Source organism: Neofelis nebulosa, chromosome 6 (genome assembly GCF_028018385.1).
Source record: "Neofelis nebulosa isolate mNeoNeb1 chromosome 6, mNeoNeb1.pri, whole genome shotgun sequence".
NCBI lineage: Eukaryota > Metazoa > Chordata > Mammalia > Carnivora > Felidae > Neofelis > Neofelis nebulosa.
The window spans coordinates 123,300,843-123,326,800 of record NC_080787.1 but is presented as its reverse complement, the minus strand read 5'-3'; the positions used below and the strand labels follow the sequence as shown (position 1 = coordinate 123,326,800).

The 25,958-nt window shown below is 39.2% G+C and overlaps 2 protein-coding genes across 2 annotated transcripts in view; both read right to left on the bottom strand.

The window, feature by feature from the left end:
• Positions 1-2,230: 2,230 nt before the first annotated feature.
• The window catches only part of LOC131514856 (trace amine-associated receptor 8-like), a 37,741-nt gene continuing 14,013 nt past the window's right edge, over positions 2,231-25,958 (bottom strand). The window contains exon 2 of the mRNA XM_058735300.1: positions 2,231-5,112. Coding sequence (XP_058591283.1) covers positions 4,013-5,112 — 1,100 coding nt within the window. The 3' untranslated portion in view covers positions 2,231-4,012. The remainder of the gene's footprint in view (positions 5,113-25,958) is intronic.
• Positions 12,522-14,060, bottom strand: TAAR9 (trace amine associated receptor 9). Its single transcript, XM_058735301.1, has one exon. The coding sequence runs from the start codon at positions 13,699-13,701 to the stop codon at positions 12,655-12,657; it is 1,047 nt and encodes a 348-aa protein (XP_058591284.1). The 5' UTR covers positions 13,702-14,060; the 3' UTR covers positions 12,522-12,654.

Here is a 25,958-nt window from a genome sequence, read left to right as displayed (position 1 = left end):
TGCTCAACTGACTGAGCCACCCAGGTGCCCCAAACATCTTTTTTTTCCTCCATTTTCAACGAAAACCATTAGAATAAAATAAATATTCTAAAGAGTTTTTTCAAGTTTATCTTTCTGACATTTTGACTTACCATGTGGAAATATTAAATCTATAGTTAACCTGGCAATCTTTTCCATGAGAAACTATGAAAATAATCTCCAGCATTATCTTCTAAATTTTCCTGGCTTTATATTTTACACTAAGATCTGTCCTGAAAAATATGTATGTAAGGGCACATGTGTGAGTAAGGGAAGAGTGAGAATCAGAACTTTTTTTTTTTCCCAAATAGATATCAAAATATTCAAACACAACTTCTTGACTGGCTCATCTTTCCTCATGACTATGTGACATCATAAGTTTGCATTATGATCAATTATGACAGCGGTAGATGATGTTTATAATATGCCAGTATAGGGCAATTATTCCTATGTCATGAGGAAGAAATGAAGTGACATACCACATGAAAGTAATTATATTGAAGAACTATTTATTGTGGTGAATGTATCATTTTGTCGTGGTTAATTGTCCAATGTCCTCTAAACATTAAATGTCAGGCTTGAGCCAGATCTGAATGTGACATCCGATTCCCTTACTGTTGGAAGAGGAGAAGTAAGAGGAACTCAACTCCTCGCTAGAGCATGAAGCAGAGGGAGCTGAGGACATTTAAGACAAGAACTCCAGCAAAAGAAAATGTTGGAATGAAAGTTGGCTGAAAAAAACAAGAGTCTAGGGGAAGGCCAAGAGCACATGACATTAATAGAGAAGAGGAAGAAGAAAATGAGCATTGAAGCTAACAGGGAGGTAAGCATAAAAAGTGAAAATACCAAGAAATTCACCACCCTCCCGAACCCCCCCCCCCACCACCACCACCACCAAAGACAGGGAAGCAGAAAAGTGACAGAGCAGAGAAATGGGCAGAATCAGTGGTAGGAAATAGGACCTCGTTCCCCATGTCAGTCAATCTGTTTGTAGATGCTTGGAGAAGCTCACTCTAAACGACATTTAATTGAACTTGAAGAACGCCTTTTTTCAAATTTGATATCATAATCAACACTGTATTCTACATCATAATACATCGGAAATTCCCAACATCCCATAATTTCCTTGATCTTAACTTAGTTTTATCCTGAAAACATATTTATGTTGATTTCTTTACTTTACATTTCTTTACTTCTTGACCAGTTATATTAAGTTTTAATTCTCTCCTAAACTAAGGATAAAATACAACAAAGAATTTAATCCTGAATTTTTGAATCCATATCTCCGGTAGTCATTCCTAGGAAAGACTATCATGAAATATATGGAAGAATCTAATTTCTTTCTTTTCTCTCCTTTGTGACGTTTCACATACCCAGCAGATTTCATATTTAGAATTGTATTGGAAGTCTTGGTAGCATTTGCCACAATATATTTTGCTTACCCATAAGATAAATTTCAAAAATCCTTAATTTGCCTTTGAACTTCTGTCATATTCATTGTAATTTAGCAACAATGTAATGCTATGAGACATTTATAAAATGGGACCCTTCTACTCTCTCAGTTACTTTTTTCTATGTTTGTCCTCTATACTCTAAAAATAAGGAACATGAAGTCCTTTTTAAAAGCTGTGACAGCCAATCTGATCTATTGAGTATATAGTAAGTGGCAGCATGAATTGGTCATTGTGCTATAATGTATTCATTGTCATACGGTTGGCCAAGCCAATCCTCTATTTGTGGAAATTAACCCTCCTGTCAAAAAATGTCCACACTCCCGTCTGCCTATGAAAGTCCAATGCTTGAAGACTCATCGAAAGGCCCTTCTACTAAGGAAGTAGAGTCTTTGACAATTTTTAAGCCCTCAGTTCATGAGACCACATGTGAGTGAGAAGACAATGTCCTAGAAATGCCCAACACCAAACACCACCCTTACGACAAATAGTGACAATGAGTCCTCTGTTCACAAGACTTAGCATCTCTGACACTTTTTTCATTCTCAATAATGTAATTTAAAATGTGTAGCCCCTATTTGGTATGTTATGTTCTAGTATAAGGTCATCATTTGATATTCTGATTATTGAAGTGTCATGTGTCACAGAAATAATCCTTGTAAGCTACATTATAATAAAGTCTCATATCAGATCTTCAAAAATAAATAAATAAATAAATAAATAAATAAATAAATAAAAATAAATAAAATGTGTAGCCCCTATTACCTACAAAATCATGTTCCTTGAGGAAAATACTATATAAAACATACTTTTTATTGTTAGCTGTTCCTAACTCAGGTACTTGCCTGTAATTTATGCTCAATATTTGCTTGAAAAAAATGAAAAATCTCAGTGAAAGCCAATGGGAAAAAAAAGATTTCAATCACTTTAATTGAGTGACCCAAAGATAAACCAAAAAGAGAAAAAAAATGGTTTCGAAACCAGTACTCTATTACAATTTAGATTCACTATACGAAATACTGTACATATGCATTCCAGAATACTTTTGTTACATCAACAGTGTAAAATATTCCAGAGAGCAAAATGTAAAATTAGAGCATTGTTTTTTATATCCTTTTTATTAGAAGTTTTTGCAGCACCAGCAAAGACTTTTTCACCCCCACAACATTCTGGGAAAGGGAAGCATGCAGTATATTCAGGTGAGAAAAGTTAGTGTCACTGAGAGCAATAATTGATCATTCTTTCCCTTGCAGAATTTCCAATTGCTAATGATCACTGGGCCAGCTTTCTTGTGGCAAATTTTTCCATTTGCAGTTTTTCACTTCTGTGCAATGTCCATAGTTAATACCTGATTCCAAGGCCAAATTACTGACCCCAGGATATTACAGGTGAATATTCCAAGATTCTGCCCAGCCATTAAGCAAGAAAGGCTTACCTCCTGCCCCAAAAGCTCCTGGAAGGTACAGACAGTATCACAAATCATTTGCTGAACAGACCCTTGGGTAGTGTCACCAACTCTGGGCTTGTGCCTGTTATGGGCTGCATGGTATCCTTCCAAAATTCATATATCAAAGTCCTGACCTCTAGTACTTTAGAATGGAACCATGTGCTGAGATAAGACCTTTTAAAAGGTAATCAAAGAGAGTTTTAAAGGGTGATCCCCAGCCCAATATTCCTGGGCTTCTTACAACAAGAGATAAAGAGATCCTGGGTGGCTCAGTCGGTTAAGCCTCCGACTCTTGATTTCGGCTCAGCTCATGATCTCACGCTTTGTGTCATTGAGCCCTGTGTCGGGCTCTGCACCGACAGCATGAGCCTGCTTAGGATTCTCTCCCTCTCTCTCTCTCTCTCTTTCCCCTTCTCTTGCTCATGCTTGTATGTGTGGGTGCAATGCTCTCTCTCTCTCTCAAAATAAATAAACATTTAAAATGTGTATTAATAAAGGAGATTAGGACAAGGACATAAATATGGCATAAACCATATGAGGACGCAGAGAGAAGCTAGCCACCTATAAGCCAAAGAAGGGGGCCCTCAGATGAAACCAGACCTGTTGACACCTTGACTTTGGAATTTTAGCTTTGAAATCATTAGGAACAGAATAAATTGCTCTGCTTTAAGCCACCTAGTCTGTGGTACTTTGTTATGACAGCCCTAGAAATTAATACAGTGTTGTAAAAGACCATTTGAAGATACATGAGAGGTGAGAGGTGACCATAAAAGAGAAAATGATTAGAGAGATCGCAACCGAAATGAGATTCAGAATTCAATGAAATTGGAAGAGACAAGTACGTATAACAAGGACGTGTACAGAGCACCCAGGCAGATTACGTACGTAAACCACTTCATTATTTACTGTTTGGTTCAGTAATATTTCTGCAATGATTTAATGCAGTTATCTTCTTGTGATGTTGTTCCTAGCTAATTTGAAAAATATATAGCTATTTCCCCAATTTTGAAAGGCTTTATTCATTTCTTATATCTAATTTCATCATAAATGTATCATTTTTAAAATATTTTTAAATTTCTCGACTTCGTGTTCATACTTATTCAACAAATAAACTGATGGTTGATGAGCTCTCCTTTAAAAATTCTCCACTTAAAATAACTTTGATGGCTTTCCTAAACCAAGGATAAAATAAAGCATAAATCAAAGGGTTAATGGCTGAGTTATAATAAGCACCCCAACAGCAAATCTCATAAATATAGGCAGGGGTTATGAAGCCCATATAGGCATCAATTACTGTGTCAATTGTATATGGTAGCCAAGAGATCATAAATGCTACCACTGTGATACCCAGGGTTTTAGCCGCTTTTCTCTCTCTCTTGGCCACTCGGGATCTGTAACTGTCTGAGGATGATTCTGCTTTGCTACCAGTATTTTCAATTTTTATAGCTTGTTGTTTAGCTACTAGAAAAATCTTACTGTAAAGAATTATCATAACAAGGGTGGGTATGAAGAATAACAGAAAATTTATCAAGATCCAGTCTTGATTTACAACAATTTGACAACCACCTATACAGTTGAGGGCACTTACTAAGTCCTTCATGCCATCGTCATTGATGCCTGTATAGAACACGGCACCACTATATACAAGGGGCAGGATCCAGGAGATGCCTATGCATGTCCCCGACACAGACACCGTGAACTTGGTAGGATAGACCAGAGGCTCAGTAACAGCGATGTACCTGTCGATGGAGATGAAGCACAGGTGGAAGAGAGAAGAGTAACAAAACGCCACATCGAAGCAACTGTGCAGGCTACAAAATCTGGCCCCAAAGTACCAGCAGCTCTCCACAGACCTGACCATGCTGAAGGGCATGACGGTCACCCCCACCAGAAAGTCAGCAAAAGCCAGAGACGCAATCAAGAAATTGGCAGGGGAGTGCAGCTGCTTGAAATGCAGAACGGAAGTCATCACCAGCAGGTTTCCAAACACAGCCAGAAAAGACGCGAAACCAAACACTGCGTACAGAATCACCCTGGATCCAAGTGAGTAGGGAGTTTTCACACACGATCCGTTCACATTCTCATAGCAAAGCTGCCCAACAGGAGGTGGGGAAAGATGGCCAGGCATGGATTCTGCAGTTTGATGCCTGCTGTCTTTCTGCCCTTCCTTGCAGTAGGAAATAAAGTTTTTCAGTTCTGAGAATTAAAAACAAAAAAATCAAATCGCATATTTGAGCAATTGCTTTTAAGTATTGCCTCCTATTCTATCCTTTCCCCATTTTAAGTATAAAGAGAGGTTAAAAGAATTTCAAAACTCAGAAATGCATCCTTTCTGACTTTAATGCATGCAATTATTTCTGTAATTACATCTAAAGCTCATAGATACTGAATTCCAAGCTAATCTATTATGAATTTTCATCAAGCCCGAATCCATAGTATCTGAAAAATTAAAGAAATGCAATTTAAATACCTGATTCTTTATACCTGTGAGGTCCTTCCTTGCAACGAATAATCACATATAATATAATTACATATTTGAAAAGTCACCTTTTAATAGACTTCCACCTTCACATTGTCTGAGAAGTTAACACCTAGAATGTTTTAGGAAGCCAGCCAATAAACTTCACCCACTATAAATCCTCACTAGGAATCCCTACAGTGTAAGGTGTGAATCCAGAAAGGAAACTTTTGCTAATTATAATTAGTTAAGTTTTTCTGCAGAATGTATTACTCGGTGTTCTATTATGTCGCAGAAAGACGTGATTTTCGTAACCAAGAGATTTCTTTAAGTTCAACTGTCCCAAAATAGCCTCATCCAGTACTTGGCAGTATATTACCTGTTTACAAGACTGGCTGCATAATTTGTAGAGACCAGGACAAAATAAAAACATGGAGATCTTTTCTCAACAATATGGACAAAAGTGCCCCTGAGTATAAAGCTTTTTCCTTTTTTCTGCAGTCTTTCTTGAGCTGCTATGATGTTTGATTTTTATTTATCATGTCCCACTTCCTCAGATATGGAGGTGTTTGCAGGGCAAGTGCAGACCCCCACAGATGCCTGGAGACCCTGCCCTAGGACTCAGTACACCTGGCCCACCCATTGCCAGTTTTCCCCTCCCACCAACTGCTGAAACAATGTGCGTGCCCAGACTGGGGGTCTAGGAAGCCGAGGAAGGCATCTGCCCTTCCCCCGGGCCTGCCACCTCAACCAAAGGCAGATGGCTGACACCCTCGGGATTGTAACCTCCACATTGGGCCCCACTCAAAACGTGGGCTGAGGGTGGGTAAAAGGATTGCACTTGCTGTGGCACCCTTCTAATGTGCTGTGGACCTACGAGCCTGGATGGGATAACAACTGCCGTGACTTACCCTAAGACCATGGAGCGCCGTCTTGCTTCAACCCTCCCTGCCCTCTATCCGGTCCTCCAAGAGGGCAGTCTTAGTAGGTCAGGGTGAGGAAGGGGAGGCTGGACCAAGTTGAAGGTGCCGGTGGTGGAGGGGCTGGGGGACAGGTGGCCAAGAACTAGTCCAAGGGAGCAGGGGAAGTTGTATAATGCAGGATAATCGCATGTAATGTGTTTTGAGGGTTCCAAGCCCCCCATGCATGCTCTGTTGTGTCTTAGGACTTTACAGACAAACTCCAAGTCAAAGATAAAATTTTTGAACATTTCAAGATGACAAAAACAGACATCAAACCCCAATAGCAGAGTTCTGTGCCACTGGGCTGTTCATGAGCCCAAAGAAGGGCCCTGCCTATTTCATTTCAGAGATTAAATGAGCTCTGCAATAGCAATTAAATGATGAAGCAAAGAAAATCCAACGGGGATTCCAATCCAATGAAACTGCCAGATGGGGAGGCGCAGGAGCTGAGAGCCAGGGAGTTCCAATAGTAGCAGCCTTTCCTGACACAAACGTTGCCCTTGCAATATTAACAGGAATTTAGGGAGCTCAAGTAGGAAATTGAAGATACTGAAAACTACATAAAAAGATTTCGGGTCTGAGGAAATAAGCTACCTTTGATCTTATAAGGCAAATAAGAAGTGCTAAACACTTCTGTCCTCCACAACAATACATTTAAGACTTGGAAAACACAAATATGATCTGTCACTTAGGATATAGTATATTGGGGGACTCCGGCATGGCTCAGTTTGTTGAGACTCATGGTTTTCGTCTAGGTCACCATCTCACACTTGGTTGGGATGGAGCCCAGGTTCCACACCAACAGCACAGAGCCTCTGTGGGATTCTCTCTCTCCTTCTCTCTCTGTCCCTCCCCCACTTGCTCTCTCTGTCTCAAAAGTAAATAAATAAATAAATGAATGAATGAATAAACAAATAAAATATATTGGAATAAGAACAGAACAGATATTAAAGGTGTGACATGAAAACAATTATTCAACTGATCATCCACCAAATTCCTCTCGGTGATACTATCTTATCTTCTCTTTATATTCTCAAACCTGACTTGATTCCATCCCACTCTAATTCAGTAACTTTGCCTCCCTGCTTTCCGAAAATATGAAACACACAATTGAAAGGCTGAAAGAATGTAGGGCTCCAGGGATGTACGATGGAGGCAGGAAACACGGATGACTCCCAGATTTTTAACTTGCCAACAGGAAACATACAGTGTGTAGAAGAAAGACGACATTTGGTGAGGAAAGATGATGGGTTAGGTTCGGATTGGACGGCACACAATCTTGTGTTTTCTATGGCAAAGAAGGAAGCACATTACCTGGTGGACCTCTTCGGGATCCAAAACAACTTATTCCACCCTTAGGAATACTGTTCGGGTCCATATACTGAGTAACAAAAAAGTCTGCCAGATTTGTATAGGGATTGGAGTCTGGGTCTGGGCTACAGTTAATTGCCATGCAATTTAGTGGCCTAGTGGTGCTAGAGGTATTCATAATGGTAAAAAAAGAAAAAAAATGCAGTTTAGATTTTATGGAAGTTTTCAGTGGGAGAACTATAATGCATTCCTCTGGGGTTCTGAGCAAGGCTATGCTATTTACAGCGAAGGATAAAACACCTTTTGAAAGATGGCTCTTTGGGTGCTATAGAGGCCAAATAGTGATGGGACACTTGACATTGTGATACCAAGTGATCATCTGTGTCTTACTAGCCATGATTATGTAGGTCTTCTTGAATCTTCAAAGTCATAAAGTTGGGTGGGTCTGGCAAATTCTTGGTGAAATGGAAACTATACACCTGGAACGAAGACTGAGCAAAGCCGGACAGCATGAGCCTGGAGCCCATGTCACCCACCACAGTTGCACCAGTGTCCCTTCCGTCTCACATTTCAGCAAACTGAAGAGGATGAAAAGATCTAGCCTGGTTTATGGATAAGCTGTCTCAGTCTGTGGGTGCAAACCAAAAATAGACAGCAGTGGCCTTACAGACTTGCGTCGGCCCAGGGATGAAAATCTTCTCAATAGGAAGACTTTTGTTTTGACTAATTATATTAATTGAAGGACACCAAAAAGTTATTCTACCTGAACTTCACTCTTCATTAGCTTTTTATTCTTTTTCTAAAGTACTTCTCTCTGAATGTCCCCTAAAGTGTCTCTTGGGCCTTCATCCACTCCAAAGGGAAACTCTGAGGATAGTATGTTTTATTGTGAATGCTCGAATATGAACAATTAAATGAACTTAGCCGATGGTTATTGCTTAGGAGCTCAAATTACTGGTGGGAAAGGACACAGCACAAATAGTTGTTCCCAGCCAGCAGTGAAAGGGAGCTCCTAGGAGATGGTAGAAAGTAGAGGCAGGGCAGGCTGGGGACTCAAGTGGAATTTGTCTGTCCCGTAAATGCAACCAGGATGAGTCATAACAAGGATCTTATCCGTTCTTACCTTTGAAATGGTCTATACTCCTTAGCTTAGTACAAACCTCAGAAGCTAATGAAATTTGTCCTTTGACATGAGATATAGTTGAGGGCTTATCTTTACATTTGGGGTGTGTGTGTGTGTGTGTGTGTGTGCGCATGTTTGAACACAATAAATATGTCAGCACCCAAGCAATGCTTGGGAAGATAGTTCATGCGTTTTCATTTCTGAGAAATATTGTTGGTTTTTCTGGCTGGGTCACAATGGTAGGAAAGCATTGGCTTTGAAGGCTGACAGACAGAGGTCTAAATACATAGCTCCAGCACTTAGTGACTTAGTGCATATAATTTCTGCAGAGCTGGTTTCCTCATTAATTATTCCTATGACTAATAGTAGCAAGAAAAACAAAATACTCCTCATAATCCACATAATAGGAACGCAAGGTAAGCAGTTTATACACATGTCCTTTTATTTATGTAGATATATGTAGTTTTTGATTCAGATTTTTAAATTTCTGCCTTCCTTGACTCTTAAGAACACACTTAGAGAAGTTATTCTCCATGAAGGGTTTATTTTGACCTTACGTCATTTTCTGAACCAGCTAAGTGGTTCATTCCGCAGAACCCTGCAATTATTCCTGCATGAGCTCTGATTTCTAATCAGAAAATATTATGTTGGGTGGGTTTAGGGCAACTTCATCAGTAAGTGGCAGGGCTGTGAATAATCCGTCAATAACACATTACAAAGACAGCGTAGACCAGGACTAGGTGCTTTCAGAGAGCCAGCAGTGTAACTGGGCACTGTTGTCACGGCATTTCCTCATTTATTCCTGATGTCCTAATTGATGATCACCTGAACAACAGCTATCGTTCTGTGACTTTCAATGTCTGAGCTCTCCATTTCAACTTTTTCTTTTTTTTTTTAAATTTAATTTTTTTTTTCAACGTTTTTTATTTATTTTTTTTGGGACAGAGAGAGACAGAGCATGAACGGGGGAGGGGCAGAGAGAGAGGGAGACACAGAATCGGAAACAGGCTCCAGGCTCCGAGCCATCAGCCCAGAGCCTGACGCGGGGCTTGAACTCACAGACCGCGAGATCGTGACCTGGCTGAAGTGGGACGCTTAACCGACTGCGCCACCCAGGCGCCCCAACTTTTTCTTTTTTTTAATTATACAAAACTTTATACAATGTAGCAGCCGTACTTTCAGGATTTACTAAATTGAGAAAAATACATGTGGACAAAAGCTATTATGGACTCAGTAAAGCTTTTATGTGGATTTTTAGTTTATGAATTAAAAATAAACATGTATTTTAAATAGTAGTACATACATTGTATTTATGTGCCCTACAACATGGGGCATAAGTGGTCTAATTAGTTCTTTGCAAGAGTTCTGCTGCCTCCCGTTGGCTGAAGCAGACAACTTGGGAACCAGACCTCATTAGGATTAAGAGACGCAGCTCAGGAACAAGTGTCAAGGTCAGGTTTTACTCTGAGGACAGTCTTGCAGAATGAAGCCTGTTTCCCATCGCCAATGTGTCTTGTTTCGAATGGATCGATGGCCCTGATGCCGTTTGGTATGCAGCTAGTCAAGAAATTAATAGCTTACTTGTATAAATAATTGAGGTGTAGAGGAGGGGACTAATGCTATAGCAATGGTCTAGTTCATTTGGGGGAAAATAAGCCAGTATTATTTTTTTTTTATAAAAAGCTTCCTACAAGAAGAATAGAAAAATAAACAAGAGAGAGCACCTTTGAAGTATTATTCTCCATTTACCAATATGTACAACAGCTTCAAAACATCACTGGACAGAATTTCTGTAATTTTATCTAAAGATTACACTCTACATAGTGCGAGTGACCAGAAGTCTAGTATATATTTTTAAGCCTCCCTGATTGATTTTTCTTATTGTTTATGAGTGTCAGTGTAAGTTTACACTTGCACTTGAGAGAAGGACATGTTTCTATGAAGACAACATTCCTGACTCACCATCAAAGGGAAGGAATGAGGGCGGGGCACCTGAGCTGTGAGCCTTTGAAAGGTGGTCAATACACCTGTTCCTTGACTTTACTGTCTCAATCACAAACAGGTACTATGCTACAAAGGCATTCATTCGTATTCCTTTCATCCTCTTTTAGTTATCTTTAACTTCCCCCCAAATTCTCTGAGCTCTGTCTGAAAGATATTAACATGCCAATATGAAACAGCTTAATTTCATATAAAATATTTCCAAACAAATTTATTTACAAAATCTGTAACATGTAAAGTTTATGTACCTCTATTTACTTAGCTATCTCTTCTTTTCATTTCATAAAACAGATTTGTACGGAACAGTCTGTGAAAATAAGCAAAGATTTAAGGCTGTGAATCAAAGATTTGAGAAGACGAATCACCCTATTATTAGTTTCTTTCAAATTTTAACTCTACCTTAAAATAGTCAACATATATTCTTTTAGTAAAAATGAATTAAAATTCATGTGGCTAAGGGCCATCTGGGTGGCTCAGTCAGTTAAGTGTCTGACTTCAGCTCAGGTCATGATCTCACCGTTCGTGGGTCCGAGCTCCCCGTCAGCCTCTGGGCTGACAGCTCAGAGCCTGGAGCCTGCTTCAGATTCTGTGTCTCCCTCTCTCTCTGCCCCTCCCCCACTCACACTCTGTCTCTGCCTCTCTCTGTCTCCCTCTCTTTCTCAAAAAGAAATAAACATATATTTTTTAAAATTCATGTGGCTAAGACACACTATCATATGAGAAAACTGGAGCTATTCCTAAAGTGTATAATGCCAGTTTGGGTGTTAGCTATTCCAAAATAATACTTGGTTATATTTGGGTCATTCAGCTTTATATTTCCAATGTCAAATACAGTGTCTGGTGCAAAGAAAGGACACATTTCTTTGGACAAAAGTCACACATTTGTGAATGTGAAAATTATACATATTTTACTCCGAATTTCTAAACAAGAAGTCCAGAAACCATTTTTTTTGTTCACCTGCTTTTTGATTGTAATCAATTATGTTACCCAAAAGTAAGATGTAGTGTGTAATCACATAATCATCGCACATGCTTTTTGTGAAGGCAGCCTCTGTGAAATGGAGACAAAGCACTGTCAGGGTTCAGAAAACACAGGAGTTCCAGGGTATTTTGCACAATGTTCAGTGACTAGGAAATTCCATATTTCAACTCTCTACAAAGTCCTTTTAGACTAAAAAAATTCCAAGAATTTTAATCTTGTATTTACTTTTCAAACAAAGTATACTTTAAAGAGGATTTTGGCCCCAGGGTGCCTGGGTGGCACAGTGGGTTAAGCATCCGACTCTTGGTTTCAGCTCAGGTCATCAGTCCTGCATGGGGCTCCCCTCTCACAGCGTGGAGCCTGATTGAGATTCTCTCTCCTTTTTATCTCTGCCCCTTCCCAGCTCGCTCTCTCTCTCTCTCTCTCTCTCTAAGTAAATAATAAATAAACTTTAAAAGAAAAAAAAAAGATTTTTGTCCCTAAAACATCTAACTTACAAGTTAGGCAGAAACTCTTCTTTTGTTTCTCTGTTTTTTGGACAACTGAACATTGGTAATGAATGTGGGAGAAACTACAAAGCTTCAAATTGTTTGAAGAAACAAGTAGGAAATTCAGAGAAGATGTTAGAAATTACCATAGAAATTAGAAACCCATAGAGGAAAACTAAGAATACTAAATAGGAAGTAATCAGGATTTTTTTTTTTTTTTGGTCTATAACTAAATTCAAAAAAAAAAAAATGCTGAAGTACATAAGGACAACAAATGCTTTAGAACAACTAAATGTTGAATATAATATCCTCCCACTTGGCAGATGATTACACTTGCCTCTCTTGATTGAAGTGCTTAATTTCACACTTGACCTTAATTCCATGTTAGTTTCCAAATCCCTGCAGCCATCTTGTCACTCTATATCTGCTTCTTCAGAAAACAAATTGATTGTTGACGAATCTCTCCTTAAGACTTTACCACTTATGATAAGTTTTATTGCCTTCCGAAACCATGGGTAAAAGAAAGCATATATCAAGGGATTCATAGCTGAGTTATAATAAACACACCACACTAAAATCTCATAAACATAAGGAGGAGTTATAAAATTCATGTAAGCATCAATCACGGCATCAATAATGTATGGCAGCCAAGAGACAAGAAATGCTGTCATAGCAATACCCAATGTTTTAGCAGCTTTTCTCTCTCTCTTTGCTACCCGTTCTTTGTAAGTCTCTGAGGAAGACTGAGCATGGCTGGCTGAACTTTCTATTTTCCTAGCCTGATGTTTGGCCACCAAAAAGATCTTACCATATATAAACACCATGGCGACAGTGGGTATAAAGAATAGAAGGAAACAAAGTAGAACCCAATTTTGATTCAGTGGCGCCTGACACCCTCCTACACAGGTGAGAGCAACAACCAAGTCCTCGATTCCTTCCTCATTGGCCCCAGTGTAGAAGATGGAAAAGCTATAGGTGATGGAAAAGAACCAAGAGAGAACAATGCATATGCCTGATACCAAGACAGTAAACTTGGTTGGATAAGTCAGAGGATCAGTTACAGCAATATATCTATCAACGGAGATACAGCATAAATGAAATAAAGAAGCAAAACAGAAGGAAGTATCAAAACATGTATGAAATTTACAGTAACTCTCCCCGAAGTACCAGCAGCTCTCCACAGACCTCACTGTGCTGAAGGGCATGACAGTCACCCCCACCAAGAAGTCAGCGCAGGCCAGGGACACGATCAGAAAGTTTGTAGGTGTGTGCAGCTGTTTGAAGTGAAGGATAACAATAATAACCAGTAAGTTTCCAAACATGGCCAGCACAGCCCCAAAACCAAGGACTATGTACAGAATTGCTCGAGGACCCGGTGAGTACGAGGTTTTAATGCAGGATCCATTCACATTCTCATAGCAAAGTTCCACAGCTGCAGCTTGGGCAGAATTGTTCACCATTGCCCTGTGGTTTGAGTTACTTTAAAGTTGTCAAATTCCCTATTTAAACGATTTAAAACAGGAAGAGGTTAATTTCAAGAGTGTCTAGGAGGGGGAAAATATCCGGTTAAAATGGAGGCTAGTAATTTTCTACCTTTTTTTTTTTTTTTTTTTGGCATGTTAACTACCACCCCTTGATCTTTCTAAAAAGTATCCCCATGTTTTTAATATACTTAGAGTGGGAACTTGTTTCAGAAAGCCATTAAAGTATAGTCAAGTATAGTACAAAATAAATAATTGGCAATACATTTAGTCCAACGATATATATATGTACATCTTAGGTATTAGATTTATATCAGATAATAATAGATTAATATATATTAAAATGTAATTGGCTCATCATTAGAAAAATCCCCTTTTTTGTGTGACTTTACCTTTGGAAATTTCACCTGTAACCACCTGAGTTGAGAAATAATTAGGCTACCAAAGGTTGAGTTATATTCACTAAGTTATCTCCCCTGAGTAGCTACTTCAGCAGTAATGACAAGCTATACTCCATTTTTTCAAGAAGGGAAAAATAAATTACGTCTTCAAATTATGACCTCCAAATCCCTATAGTATAGCATGTGAAGACTGAGGAAACATTTGTTCATAATAGCTTGCTAAACTTACTTAGGTAACACACTTCTTCTATTGCTTATATTTTCAGAGTTTGGGTGTGTTTTGTTTTTTTTTTTTCTTTTTTATTTACTCATGGTTTGGACAGCTTGAGATGATTTGCAGAACTATTCTTAGAAAGTGATACTAATATAATTTGTGTGTAAGTATTTTCCAGGCTAATAGCTAGTGTCAGATGTCTAAATTCGATAAGATTGTTTGAAATAAACAATAATTCCCCTAGATGATAAGATTGATTAAAGTAAACAATAATTCCTCTAGACCTTCACCTCCCCATTCTTAAAAAAAAATAGTATAGTTGTAAAACTAGCACAGAGAAGTAGGCACTCCCTGGAGTACACTGGATCTAATTTGTAGATTAGTCACGTCTCTGGCAGGAATGGATTCAAGCAAAGTTACCCAAAGTTCAAATAGAGAATAAGTTTCTTTCTTTAGGTATCTGAGAGTTTTTCTTTTAATCCTGAGACACACAGTCTTAAAACAGTTTGCAGATCTCACCAAATAACAGTGAATAATTAATTTTTACTTTATTTAATCATGAAAAGGTATAATCTTGCATCTAAATCTTAATGTTTGAACTAGAGAGTGGAGTATTTGTATTGCCATGTATCCCATATCATAGGTCTGACCTCTGTTGAAAGTGAAGGATCCTAGAAAAAGCTATATGCATGGGGCGCCTGGGTGGCCCAGTCGGTTGAGCGTCCGACTTTGGCTCAGGTCATGATCTCACAGTCCGTGAGTTTGAGCCCCACATCGGGCTCTGTGCTGACAGCTCAGAGCCTGGAGCCTGTTTCAGATTCTGTGTCTCCATCTCTCTCTGAACCTCCTCCATTCATGCTCTCTCTCTCTGTCTCAAAAATCAATAAAGGTTAAAAAATTTAAAAAAAAAAAAAAAAGAAAAGAGGGGCGCCTGGGTGGCGCAGTCGGTTAAGCGTCCGACTTCAGCCAGGTCACGATCTCGCGGTCCGTGAGTTCGAGCCCCGCGTCAGGCTCTGGGCTGATGGCTCGGAGCCTGGAGCCTGTTTCCGATTCTGTGTCTCCCTCTCTCTCTGCCCCTCCCCCGTTCATGCTATGTCTCTCTCTGTCCCAAAAATAAATTAAAAAACGTTGAAAAAAAAAATTAAAAAAAAAAAGAAAAGAAAAAGCTATATGCATACATATAGGTGTGTTTACCTTTTATCTATTTATCTATACTCTCCAGGTAGTAGAAATCACTAGTCTGTAAATTTTAAGTGTTTGTGTACAGGGGTATGTCGGTGTGGGGGGTGTGGGAGGCGGGGGTATTCACCCATGGTGTTTTCAGGCTTTGCCATTCTGGGTGTTTTAAGTCAATTCATTTTTCCTTTTATTTCTCAGTTTAATGCTTTATTTAGGCCCTCACTGGTTTGATGGCATAAATCTATGTCCCATCTTTACTCCTGGGATTCCCCACTTGAGTGCATCCATGTACTCACGAGTTAGTCTACCCAATAAAATCTCCATTTGACATGCTCTGTATTTTCTTCTTCTTCCTCAGCTATCCTGATAAAGTCTACCAGATCTCTTATTTTATTCTCAATCTGACTAAAGGAATTTTACCATTGCCACTATAGATGATGCCCTACCTGAAAGTCTGAGTGTCTATGTAAAAGATAATATCCTCCCCAACCTTTAACCACCACCCCCCCGCCCCGCCATTTCATTGGTGTCCAAGTAATGCTTCTACTGTGAAAAAAAAAAAACAAAAACCCTGAGCCCTTCCTCAGGCCTTCATACTCAGACCTTAGAATAACAGATTTCAGTCCTATAGAAGGTCTTAAAATGTGTCTTTCCATAGAAGCAAAGACCCTTGAGAAGTAACGAGTACTCCTAAGACCCACATCTTTGTGCTTAATACTTTTCGCCAGTAAAATGAAATAGAGCTTCAAAAAAACATGGTTCATCCAAGTGATGGGACAGGGAAGGTATAGGAATAAACTGGAATATATTTTTATATCAGAAACTAAGACAGAGATTTTTTTTTAACGTTGGCATTTTACAAAGACACTGTTGCTAACTTGAATAGACTCCCACTAGTCAAATTTGGATAATTTGTGTGCCAAAATAATGAGGGAGAATAAAAGGTTGTAAATGGGTGTGTTGTGTGGGGAAAGGGAATCTATAAAGCCATGCTAATGATAGATAGATTAGATAGATAGATAGATACATAGATAGATAGATAGATAGATAGATAGATAAAGAAGGGCTCTTCCTTACAGTAGAATACCAAGCACAACTGACATAGAGAGAGAAAGTGCTAGAGCTGGAACATCATAATTTTGGAAGCATCACATTAATATTGACTAAAGCAAGAATCATCTATTGATGCTAAATCTTAGAATAGGGGAGAAGAATTTTGATGAGAATCTGGTATTTATATGGTATAAAATGTCATCTCCTACTGACTTCTTATTAGTTGCAAGAGAAATAAAAATAGTAGCTATCCAGTGAAGAAACCAAATAAAACCTTGACTGGGTAATCAAATCAACATCACTAATGATGTTGATTGAGGAGGACATGGCCACATATACCTCTGGAGAGATATTCTGAGAGGCACACGATAAGACATATATGGTATTCCAGTCAGGAATGCATAACCAGAATCTAATCATGAAGAAATTTCAGATAATACCAAGTTGAGAAACATTCTATTTTTGAAAGGCAGGAGGAGGGAAGGTTATAGTCTTCAAAAATGTTTGTGTGATAGAAGACTGAAGAACCTTTCCAGAATAAAGAAGACTGAAGGGCAAGACAACTAAAGGAAATGTGTGGTTTTAGAATGGAATGTATTACTGGGCCAATCGACAAAATGGAAATATGAGTGGTAGATGGTAAAAGTATTGTGTCAGTATTGAATTACTGAGATGTTTAGGGCTAATGGGCCATGATGTATACAACTTACTCTGAGATGGTTCAGGAAGAAAATTACATTCTCATACCGATAAAGATGGAGAGAGAGAGGGCAAATGTCAAAGCAAACAGGGCAAAATTTTCCTAGGTGAACCCAGATAAAGAGTACATAAGTGTGCTTTGTACAACTTTGCACAGCTTCTCTGCGGGTGTAAAATTATTTCCAAATAAAAACTTTCTTTTGCAAAACACAATTTTGAAAACTTGGACCTTTAGTAGCTTCCTTTTTATTCATCATCTTGCGCAAGCCACTCTCAACCCCCCACCACCTTGCCCATAGAAAACCTCTATACCAGCAGTGGTTCTGGTGTCCTGCCTGAGTGAACCAACCTCTCCTGTTCACACCGCCACTGTAAGTGCAGAAAGCCTTGAGATGCATCTCATTTTAACATAATGCTACCTTTTACACCCCCGAAGCACAACGCTTCACATCTTCACTCGTATTTCTGCAACTTCATGATTTCTCTGTGAACAACAGAGAACGTAAAATGAGTCTGAGTGGCTACGGTTGTAGAATAGGGAGGAATAGTTTGCCCCATCCGAGAGGCAGGGCTGTGAATCATGGAGGAACTTAGGAAACCAGAGAAAGGGAAAGGGTAATTGTGCTTCTACCCAAAATTGACTTCGAAGTGGTTTTTTGGGTGCCCAGAATATAATCCTACACCAACAGAACCAGAATTTCATGTAAGGAACCTAGGCATTGTAGGTATATTCAGTGACCATATAGTGAAAGCCATTAGCAATTGCCAGAATTCAACCAAATGTCATTTTAATATCTAAAAATTGAGGCAGTATTAGGAAAGAATGCATGAATAAGGCAGAAATGAGGTGCAAAGATGTTAAGAGGTAGATGGAACATTCATGGACAGGATCTTCCTTTAGAAAAAGAATACAAAATTACAAAAGCAAAGTTAGTTATGTAACTGTGAAGCAGAGAAAAGAAATCACCACGGTTTCTTAGTTTTTACCTAAGAAACTAGGTAAACTTGAGCCTAAGTGTCCATCTTGTTATCAAGCACCTGATGTGAGAGGTACTTCCGTGACCATCCACTTGAAAATTGCTTCTTCCCATAATAATCACTGTGGCCCTTGAGAGCTTGGAGATGTATCATTCAATAGAAGAATCCTTCCATATTAATTTCAACAAATGTGAGTAATCATTTAATTCAAAGCTGACATTGTTATCTGGTCATTTTGGGCTCTGAAAGCTACCAGGCATAAAAGGGGATTAGGGGGGCGCCTGGGTGGCTCAGCTGGTTAAGCATCTGACTCTTGATTTTGGCTCAGGTCATGATCTCACGGTCATGAGATCGAGCCCCACGTCAGACTCCATGCTGACAGTGTGGATGGAGCCTGCTTGGGATTCTCTCTCTACCTCTCTCTCTGCCCCTCCCCTGCTTGTGCTCTCTCTCTCTCTCAAAAATAAATAAATAAACCTAAAAAAAAAAAAAAAGGAGGTTAGGATATTTGCTCCTGCAGCAGTAACCCTGGGCTGTCCCGTGCAGTGAGCACAGTAAATGATATGGCTGGAACTCTTGACCAGTGGCAAAGGTTAAAGAAATAACTTAGTCAAATAAAGGTAGGATTTCTAAAGGCTCGATTTTCTCAGAAATGAAGCACCCCCACTGAGTAAATAAATCTAACAGCGAAGGTACTGGCCAAAGGCAAAGGAAGACGAAATCAGTGGTGGGGAAAAAAAAAAAAAAAAAAAAAAACATATGTCAACTACAACCCCATGATCAATTGTAGAAAAGGGGATTGTTTCACTTAACGTAATTTTCCCAGTATCTTAATTTTAAAACATGTATAGTATAATTCCCTTTTTCATTTCTTTTATCTCCCTCTATCTCACTACTTTACATAGGGTGTATTAGTGGTGTTTAACTTTATAATTTACTCTGTAAGCTATTGGACATTGAGAGAGGATTGTATGCCATCCAGAAATCATAAACTTGGAGCTGGAAGCAATAATTAAGAGGACCGAGTTGCCACTTGGGTAAGAAGTGAATGTGTGTGGGGTTATATAAGGAATACTATGTGAAGAGAAAAAGAAGCACTTGAAAATGTAAGTATGGGGAAAAGAGAATGTAGACTGTAGGTGACATGTATTAATTTGAATGCCCAGTATTCAAATATTCTTCCTATTGTGACGATACCAAGCTAGGGGAAATCAACACCTGTGTTATGACCCTCTCCCTACACCAATGCCCAAAGGGTGAATGCACATATCCATTCAGAAATCGGATAAGAGGTTCTTCACAGCAGCTGCAGTAGAGTCCAAAGAGCAGGCAATAATGTTCCATTAATAGGGTGGCAGAGGCCAGCTGAGAAAGAAAATTCCTGCAGAGGAATCTTCCTCTGGTTCCTCTCTGAATCTGGTTCTCCAGCCTTCCTAGAGATTTGGGGGCTTGATCTCATGACCGTGAGATCATGACCTCAGCTGAAATCAAGAGTCAGATGCATAACCAGCTGAGCCACCCAGGCGCCGCCCCCCCCCCCCATCTCCTTTTATGCCTGGTAGTTTTTGGAGCTCAAGAATCTTCCTAGAGATCTCCTGCCTACCCTAAACCTTTCTAATTAGTTGAATTTCTCCATAAAACCACTTAAAATGAGAAATGAGAATGAGAAAAAATGAGAATTCCAGGGTGATTGCTTGCTTTGGGGCTTAGATTACCCACAGAGGAGAAAGTTGGGGTAGGAGCTGGGGAGGGGAGGGGATTTTCAGGTGGGGTTTGTTGAAGCTGAGATGCCTATGGACAAACAACCTGGGACTTGTCCACTGGACAAATGGATAGATTTTTGTAGAAGCAAAAGGCTAGCAAGTGTTATTGGGGACCATCATATGTCATCATCAATCACTGAGGAAACTGATGGTGCTAAGGGAATGATTACTTATTATGAATATACTATGTGTCAGACACCTACTGAGAGTCACTATAACACCATAAAATTACAAGTCAGTGAATGACTTTACAATTCCACATTATGGCCTGAATAAAATTTTCCAAGATGCTAGATTTATTTTGTAGAGCATGGAACAAATTAGGTATAATGACGAAATTTCCATTATTAGATTCTCTCTGGACCAAAATCTTATTGATGCAATATTTTCCGTCACATAGTTCAAATGATATTATAGGGTTTTTTTCAGCCATTAAAAAAATTTCCGTTTCTTGACTTATCGGTGTCGAACATATCATCAGTTGAGACAGTTTCTTTGATTTTAAGACAAAACTGTGTTTCTAAACACTATATTCTTGGTTTTGAGAGGATTTAATTTATAATCTAGAAATCATATACTTAATAGTAATATAAATTATTACGCTTGAAAATTGGATCCCCAAAATAATAGGTAAAAATGTGAAGGGGAATGGGGCATATTAACTCATTACCTCTTGGCCTTTTTTTTTTTTTCAAATTTTTACTTAAATTCTAGTTATTTAACATATAGTGTAATATTGGTATCAGGACTAGAATTTAGCAATTCATCACTTACATATAATATCCAGGCTCATCATAACAAGTGCCCTTCTTAGCACCTATCACCTATTTAGCCCACCCCCCACCTACCTCTTCTATCAACTCTCAATCCGCTATCATTAAGAGTCTCTTGTGGTTTGTTCCCCTCTCTCTCTTTTTTTTCTTCCCATGTGTTCATCTGCTTTGTTTCTTAAATTCAACATATGAGTGAAATCATACGGTATTTGTCTTTCTCTGACTGACTTATTTTGCTTAGCATCATACACCCTAGTTCCATCCATGTTGTTGCAAATGGCAAGATTTCATTCTTTCTGATGGCTGAATGCCCTGTCTTTCTTACGGAACTATTTCAAAAGTAAGGTTTCCATTCTCTTTTACGACGCTCTCATTTTTTTCCCCCATACTCTGCTGCCCCTTAGCGGTCACTCTGAACAGTACTGGGCAGCCCAAACAAAAGCTGAGTCGGTAAATGCCCAGAAGGAAGTGTCTCTTTAAAAATGAGCCCCTTTGCCAACAAAATTAGCCCCTTCCCCGCATCCCTGCAAAATAAGCCCCACACCAAACACTTTGAAAGCTTGTCAGGTAGGTGGCTATCTCCACTCTCTCTTCCAAGCCAGCCCTCCATAGAAACGGACAATTTTTCAAACTTTGGTCCTCATTAGAATCATGTGAGGTTCTTAAGCTCTCCAGTTGCTACACCCCAAAGTTCCAACCTCTCTCTAGCACTGAAGTAAAACCCGAAATATGCTTCTTCAACCAAGCATCCCACACAATTCTGTCATTCTTCTATAGACCCCTTTTTTGAGAAACACTGCTCCACGGGAATCAGCAGTGGTCAAGGACAGAACTCTAAATTTAGGTCAGAAAAATCATGTCCATTCATTCCACTCAGACTTGCTGAGCACCTTCTAGTGCCAGGCATCTAAGTGTGAGGTGCTAAGAACGCAGATAAAAGCCACAATCCCTAACTTGAATAAGTTCATAGTTGAGTTTGGGAGAGGCCAAGTAAACAATTTCAGTGCTCTGAGATAAGAACTCTGGAAAGAGACTCAGACGAGCACTCCCAGAGATGTAGAGGGGGGTAGGGGAGGGCCTTGGGGAGAGCCAGTTTGATGGCATTTACCTTAGAAAGTTCTCCAGGTAGAGACTCTGAATTGAGTTAGGAAGGATGGATGAGTGGCACTTAAGCTTCCCGTTTCTGTGACCCTGCACACATCGCCAAACTCTCTGAGCTTCACCTGGTCACTTGCATAACTAAAGGACAGGTTATATGCCTGTGGATTTGTAATTGTGTGGCTGTTTCTGGTGCTTTTCGCTTTTACTTGACAGTGTGTCTTAGGGTTTACTGTCATTGCAGTGTTTGTGACAGGTGAAATAAAGCACCCCAAGATGTCGTTCACTGACTCCAGATAGATCCACCCCCCTAATGTTTTATGGTCCCATTTACACATAGGGTGCAGATGCCTTATGAAGGACAGCTGCTACTCTTCCAACTAAAACAGGTAAGATCCTAACTGCTCACTGAATCTCCTTAATAATTTCACAATAGTCTACCAAACGGAAAGCTGTAATGCATTTATATGTAGCCTTGTCATTGATCGTGGAACTTCAGTGAAACCCAAGAAATGTTTAAATGGAAAACAGGCTGAGACCATGTAAGATGAGAGGAAATGGGAAGGACCAGAGATGGAGGGAAGGGGTAAGGAGAAGAAGACAGAGGAAAGGATGGTAATTCTCCCTCCTTCACAGCCCAGCACCACAAACACCTCTTCATGAGGTCCCTCCTAAAGCAAGGTCACCAGCCGTGCACAGTGTTTTTTCTGGCCCACAATTCCTGCAATAGTGAAAATTAACATTTACCCTGTGCTAGGCTCTCTCACAAAAGCATCTTTTCATTGTTAACTCGTTTAATCATCACAATTCTATGAGGCAATGTTATCATTTCTACATGACGCATGAAAATGGAGGTAGGGGCTTTGACTCACTTCCCAGGATTCACAGAGAGTAAAGTGCAGAAGTAGGATTTGTATGAACCTGTCCTAGATTTCCACTCTTTCCGTAAGCTATCTGAGGACAAGGACTTTGTAGTGGCCTTTTATCTCCGTCTTCCTCATTTCAGTGGCTTGTGAAAAGGGAGGCACTGAAAATCATATTGATGACTTCAGGAAGGAAAAAGGAAGTTGGGAGAAAGAGTGGTTTAGCAAGTTTTGAGGAGAAGAGACATTGGAACTCATAACTGGGAGAATTCAAAGCCAAGACTCAGCTGATTATCTCCTAAACTATAGATGAGCTGACTATTGTAGGAAGTCCTTCACTATTTTTAATATTTACACTTTTTTTACAATCTCCAATAATCTTTATTCCAATCTTTAACACCATATTGCTTTTTAAATTGAGATAGAATTGACATTAAGATGGTGTTAATTCTAGGTATACAACATAATGGTGATGAGGACTTTTAACATGGACTCTCTTAGCAACTTTCAAATATATAATACAGTATTATTAATCATAGTAAACACTCTTCCCTGGATTTATTTATTTTATAACTAGAAGTTTATAACTTTTGACCACCTTTACTCATTTTGCCCACCCCCTACCCCCTCCCCTCCCTCTGGCCACCACCAATCTGTTCTCTGGCAACTACCAACCTATTGTTTGTACCTTCAAGTTTGTTTGTTTGTTTGTTTTCAATTCTATGTATGTGACATACAGGTTTTGTCTTTCTCTATATGATCTATTTCATTTAGCATAGTCATAATGCCCTCAAGTTCCATCCATGTTGCAAATGGCAGAATTTCCTTCCTTTTTATGGTTAAATAATATTTCACTGTGCATGTGTGTGTGCCTGCGTGGATGTGTGTGTGTGTGTGTGTGTGTGTGTGTGTGTGTGTGTATTCCAGTTTTTTTATGCATTCATCTATCTGTGAACAATTAGGTCATTTCTCTGTCTTCGCTATTGTAAATAATGCTGCAGTGAACGTGAGGATGTAGATATCTTTTCAAACCAGTGACTTTGTTTCTTTCAGATGAATACCAAGAAGTAGCATCAGTGGATCATATGGTAGTTTTGTTTAATTTTTTGAGGACCCTCCATGCTATTTACCATAGTAGCTGCGTCAATTTACATTCCCACCAACAGTGCATGAAGGTTGTCTTTCTCTATATCCTCACTAATATTTGCTATTTCTTGATTTTTGATAATAGCCATTCCAACGGGAGTAAGAAGATAGGTCATTGTGGTTTTGATTTGCATTTCCCTGATGATTAAAAATATCTGCACTTCATATACTTATATATGTGTCTTCTTTGGAAAACTGTGTATTCAGGTCTTCTGCCAATTTTTAAGTTGGATTATCTTTTTGCTATCGTCATATGAGTTCTTTATAATTTTTGGATATTAAACCATTTGTCAAATACATGATTTGCAAATATCTTCTTCCATTCCATAGTTTGCCTTTTTGTTTTATCGATGATGTCCCCTACTGGCCAGGAGCTTTTTAGTTTGATGTGGTCCCACTTGTTTATTTTTGCTTTTGTTGCCTTTGGTGTCAAATCCAAGACTGATGCCTAAGAGCTTACTCCCAATGTTTTCTTCTAGAAGTTCTATGGTTTCAGGTCTTATGTTCAATATTTTGCATGTGCTTCTTCAGTTTACTTAACACAATTTGTTAAAGAAATTATTTTTTCCTATTGTATGTTCTTGGCTCCTTTGTCACCGATCAGATATGCATAGGTTTATCCCTGGGCTCTGTATTCTGTTCCATTGATCTATGTATCTCTTTTTATGACAATGCCATACTGTTTTGATTACTATGGTTTCTAATATACTTTGATATTTAAACTTTCAAAGACTGCATTCCAGAATAATCTCACCACAAATAGAATTTATGGAAAACATTCTCTCTTCAACTATAAAGACCAAAGGATATATATAATGGAATATTTTATAATATTATTATACATATTATTGTTTATATATGTATGTATATTGTGCATATGTGTATAATATTATTGCATATATAATAATACTGTAATATAGGTCATTTCATTATAGTTGCCCAACCATTTCCTCAGTATAGATTTCTAAAGGTGAGAAGTATGGGTTGAAGAGCTAGTACATCACATTTAAAAGTTTGCAGGGTCTGTGTCAATCTGTAGAGCTACAACTTTGTAAGCGTGTCCATTCCCCCCATACACCTACACCTGTCAGTACTGTGTTATTATTATTCTTTCTCGTATTGTCAGTCTGTTAGGTCTAACAACGGTGGATTTTACCTGAGCTCTGTGATCTTGGAAAACAGCTATGGTTAAGGTCCTCGCACCTTTGGTGTTCTGGGAAATGACTTATTGAAATAACCACCCTTATATGACACAGACAAGACTCACAGATGTCTCCCCACCCCCCACCCCCACACCCCCCACATTTACCTATGACAAGGCCGGACAGAAAAGGTTCCCATTCTTTGCTTCATAAATGATTAGCTGAACTTCTGGTCTCTACAGATCAGCTGGAAGAAAATGCTTGTTAACCAAACTTTGCTTAACACTTGCTCCTTCCCCAGGTGCCTGAACTTTGGTCCACCACCCTCAGCCTGAGCCAGCACACAGCTGGCCTCTCCAGCTGAATAGACCCGTCTCAGGGTAAAACATTTTCCGATCTTGTTTTCCTACCCACTCCAAATGCTCACACCCAGTTCTTTCTAGTTCTGTTTACTCCTGTCTATAAAAGAAAAGTCGTATGGCCTGACTCCTGAGACATTTGCAGATCTTATGGTCAGAGGGTTCTCCCCATCACAACAGCCTCTTCCCCCCATTGCAATAACTTTTAAGTTAAGTCTTTCCTTACTAAGTCCAGATTCGTTTTTTACTTGACATGTCAAAACGTTGACGGCAAAACAGCTTGTTTTGGTTCACTTTCCTTTGCGTAATTTTGTTTGCTTTCCAGGTGTGGTTATTGGCTATTTTGGTGTCTCTCATTCGGTTTATAAACCTCCCCAGATTCGCTCACTCCCAGCGGATTCCAGCCATTTGTTCCCAGAAGATCCAGCCACCACCGGGTCAACACTGGTTCAACAGTGCTGGGTCTCTCAACATGCCTACCATGAACGTGGGTTTCTGCAAAGCCTTCATTGTGGGCCCTGAGTGAGCCACAGCAACAACAGGACACAGCCACAAGCCAAGCCAAGCC

Bases quoted from the DNA above. Each gene is read 5' to 3' on its own strand.
- TAAR9 (XM_058735301.1), bottom strand. From the start codon at position 13,701: ATGGTGAACAATTCTGCCCAAGCTGCAGCTGTGGAACTTTGCTATGAG.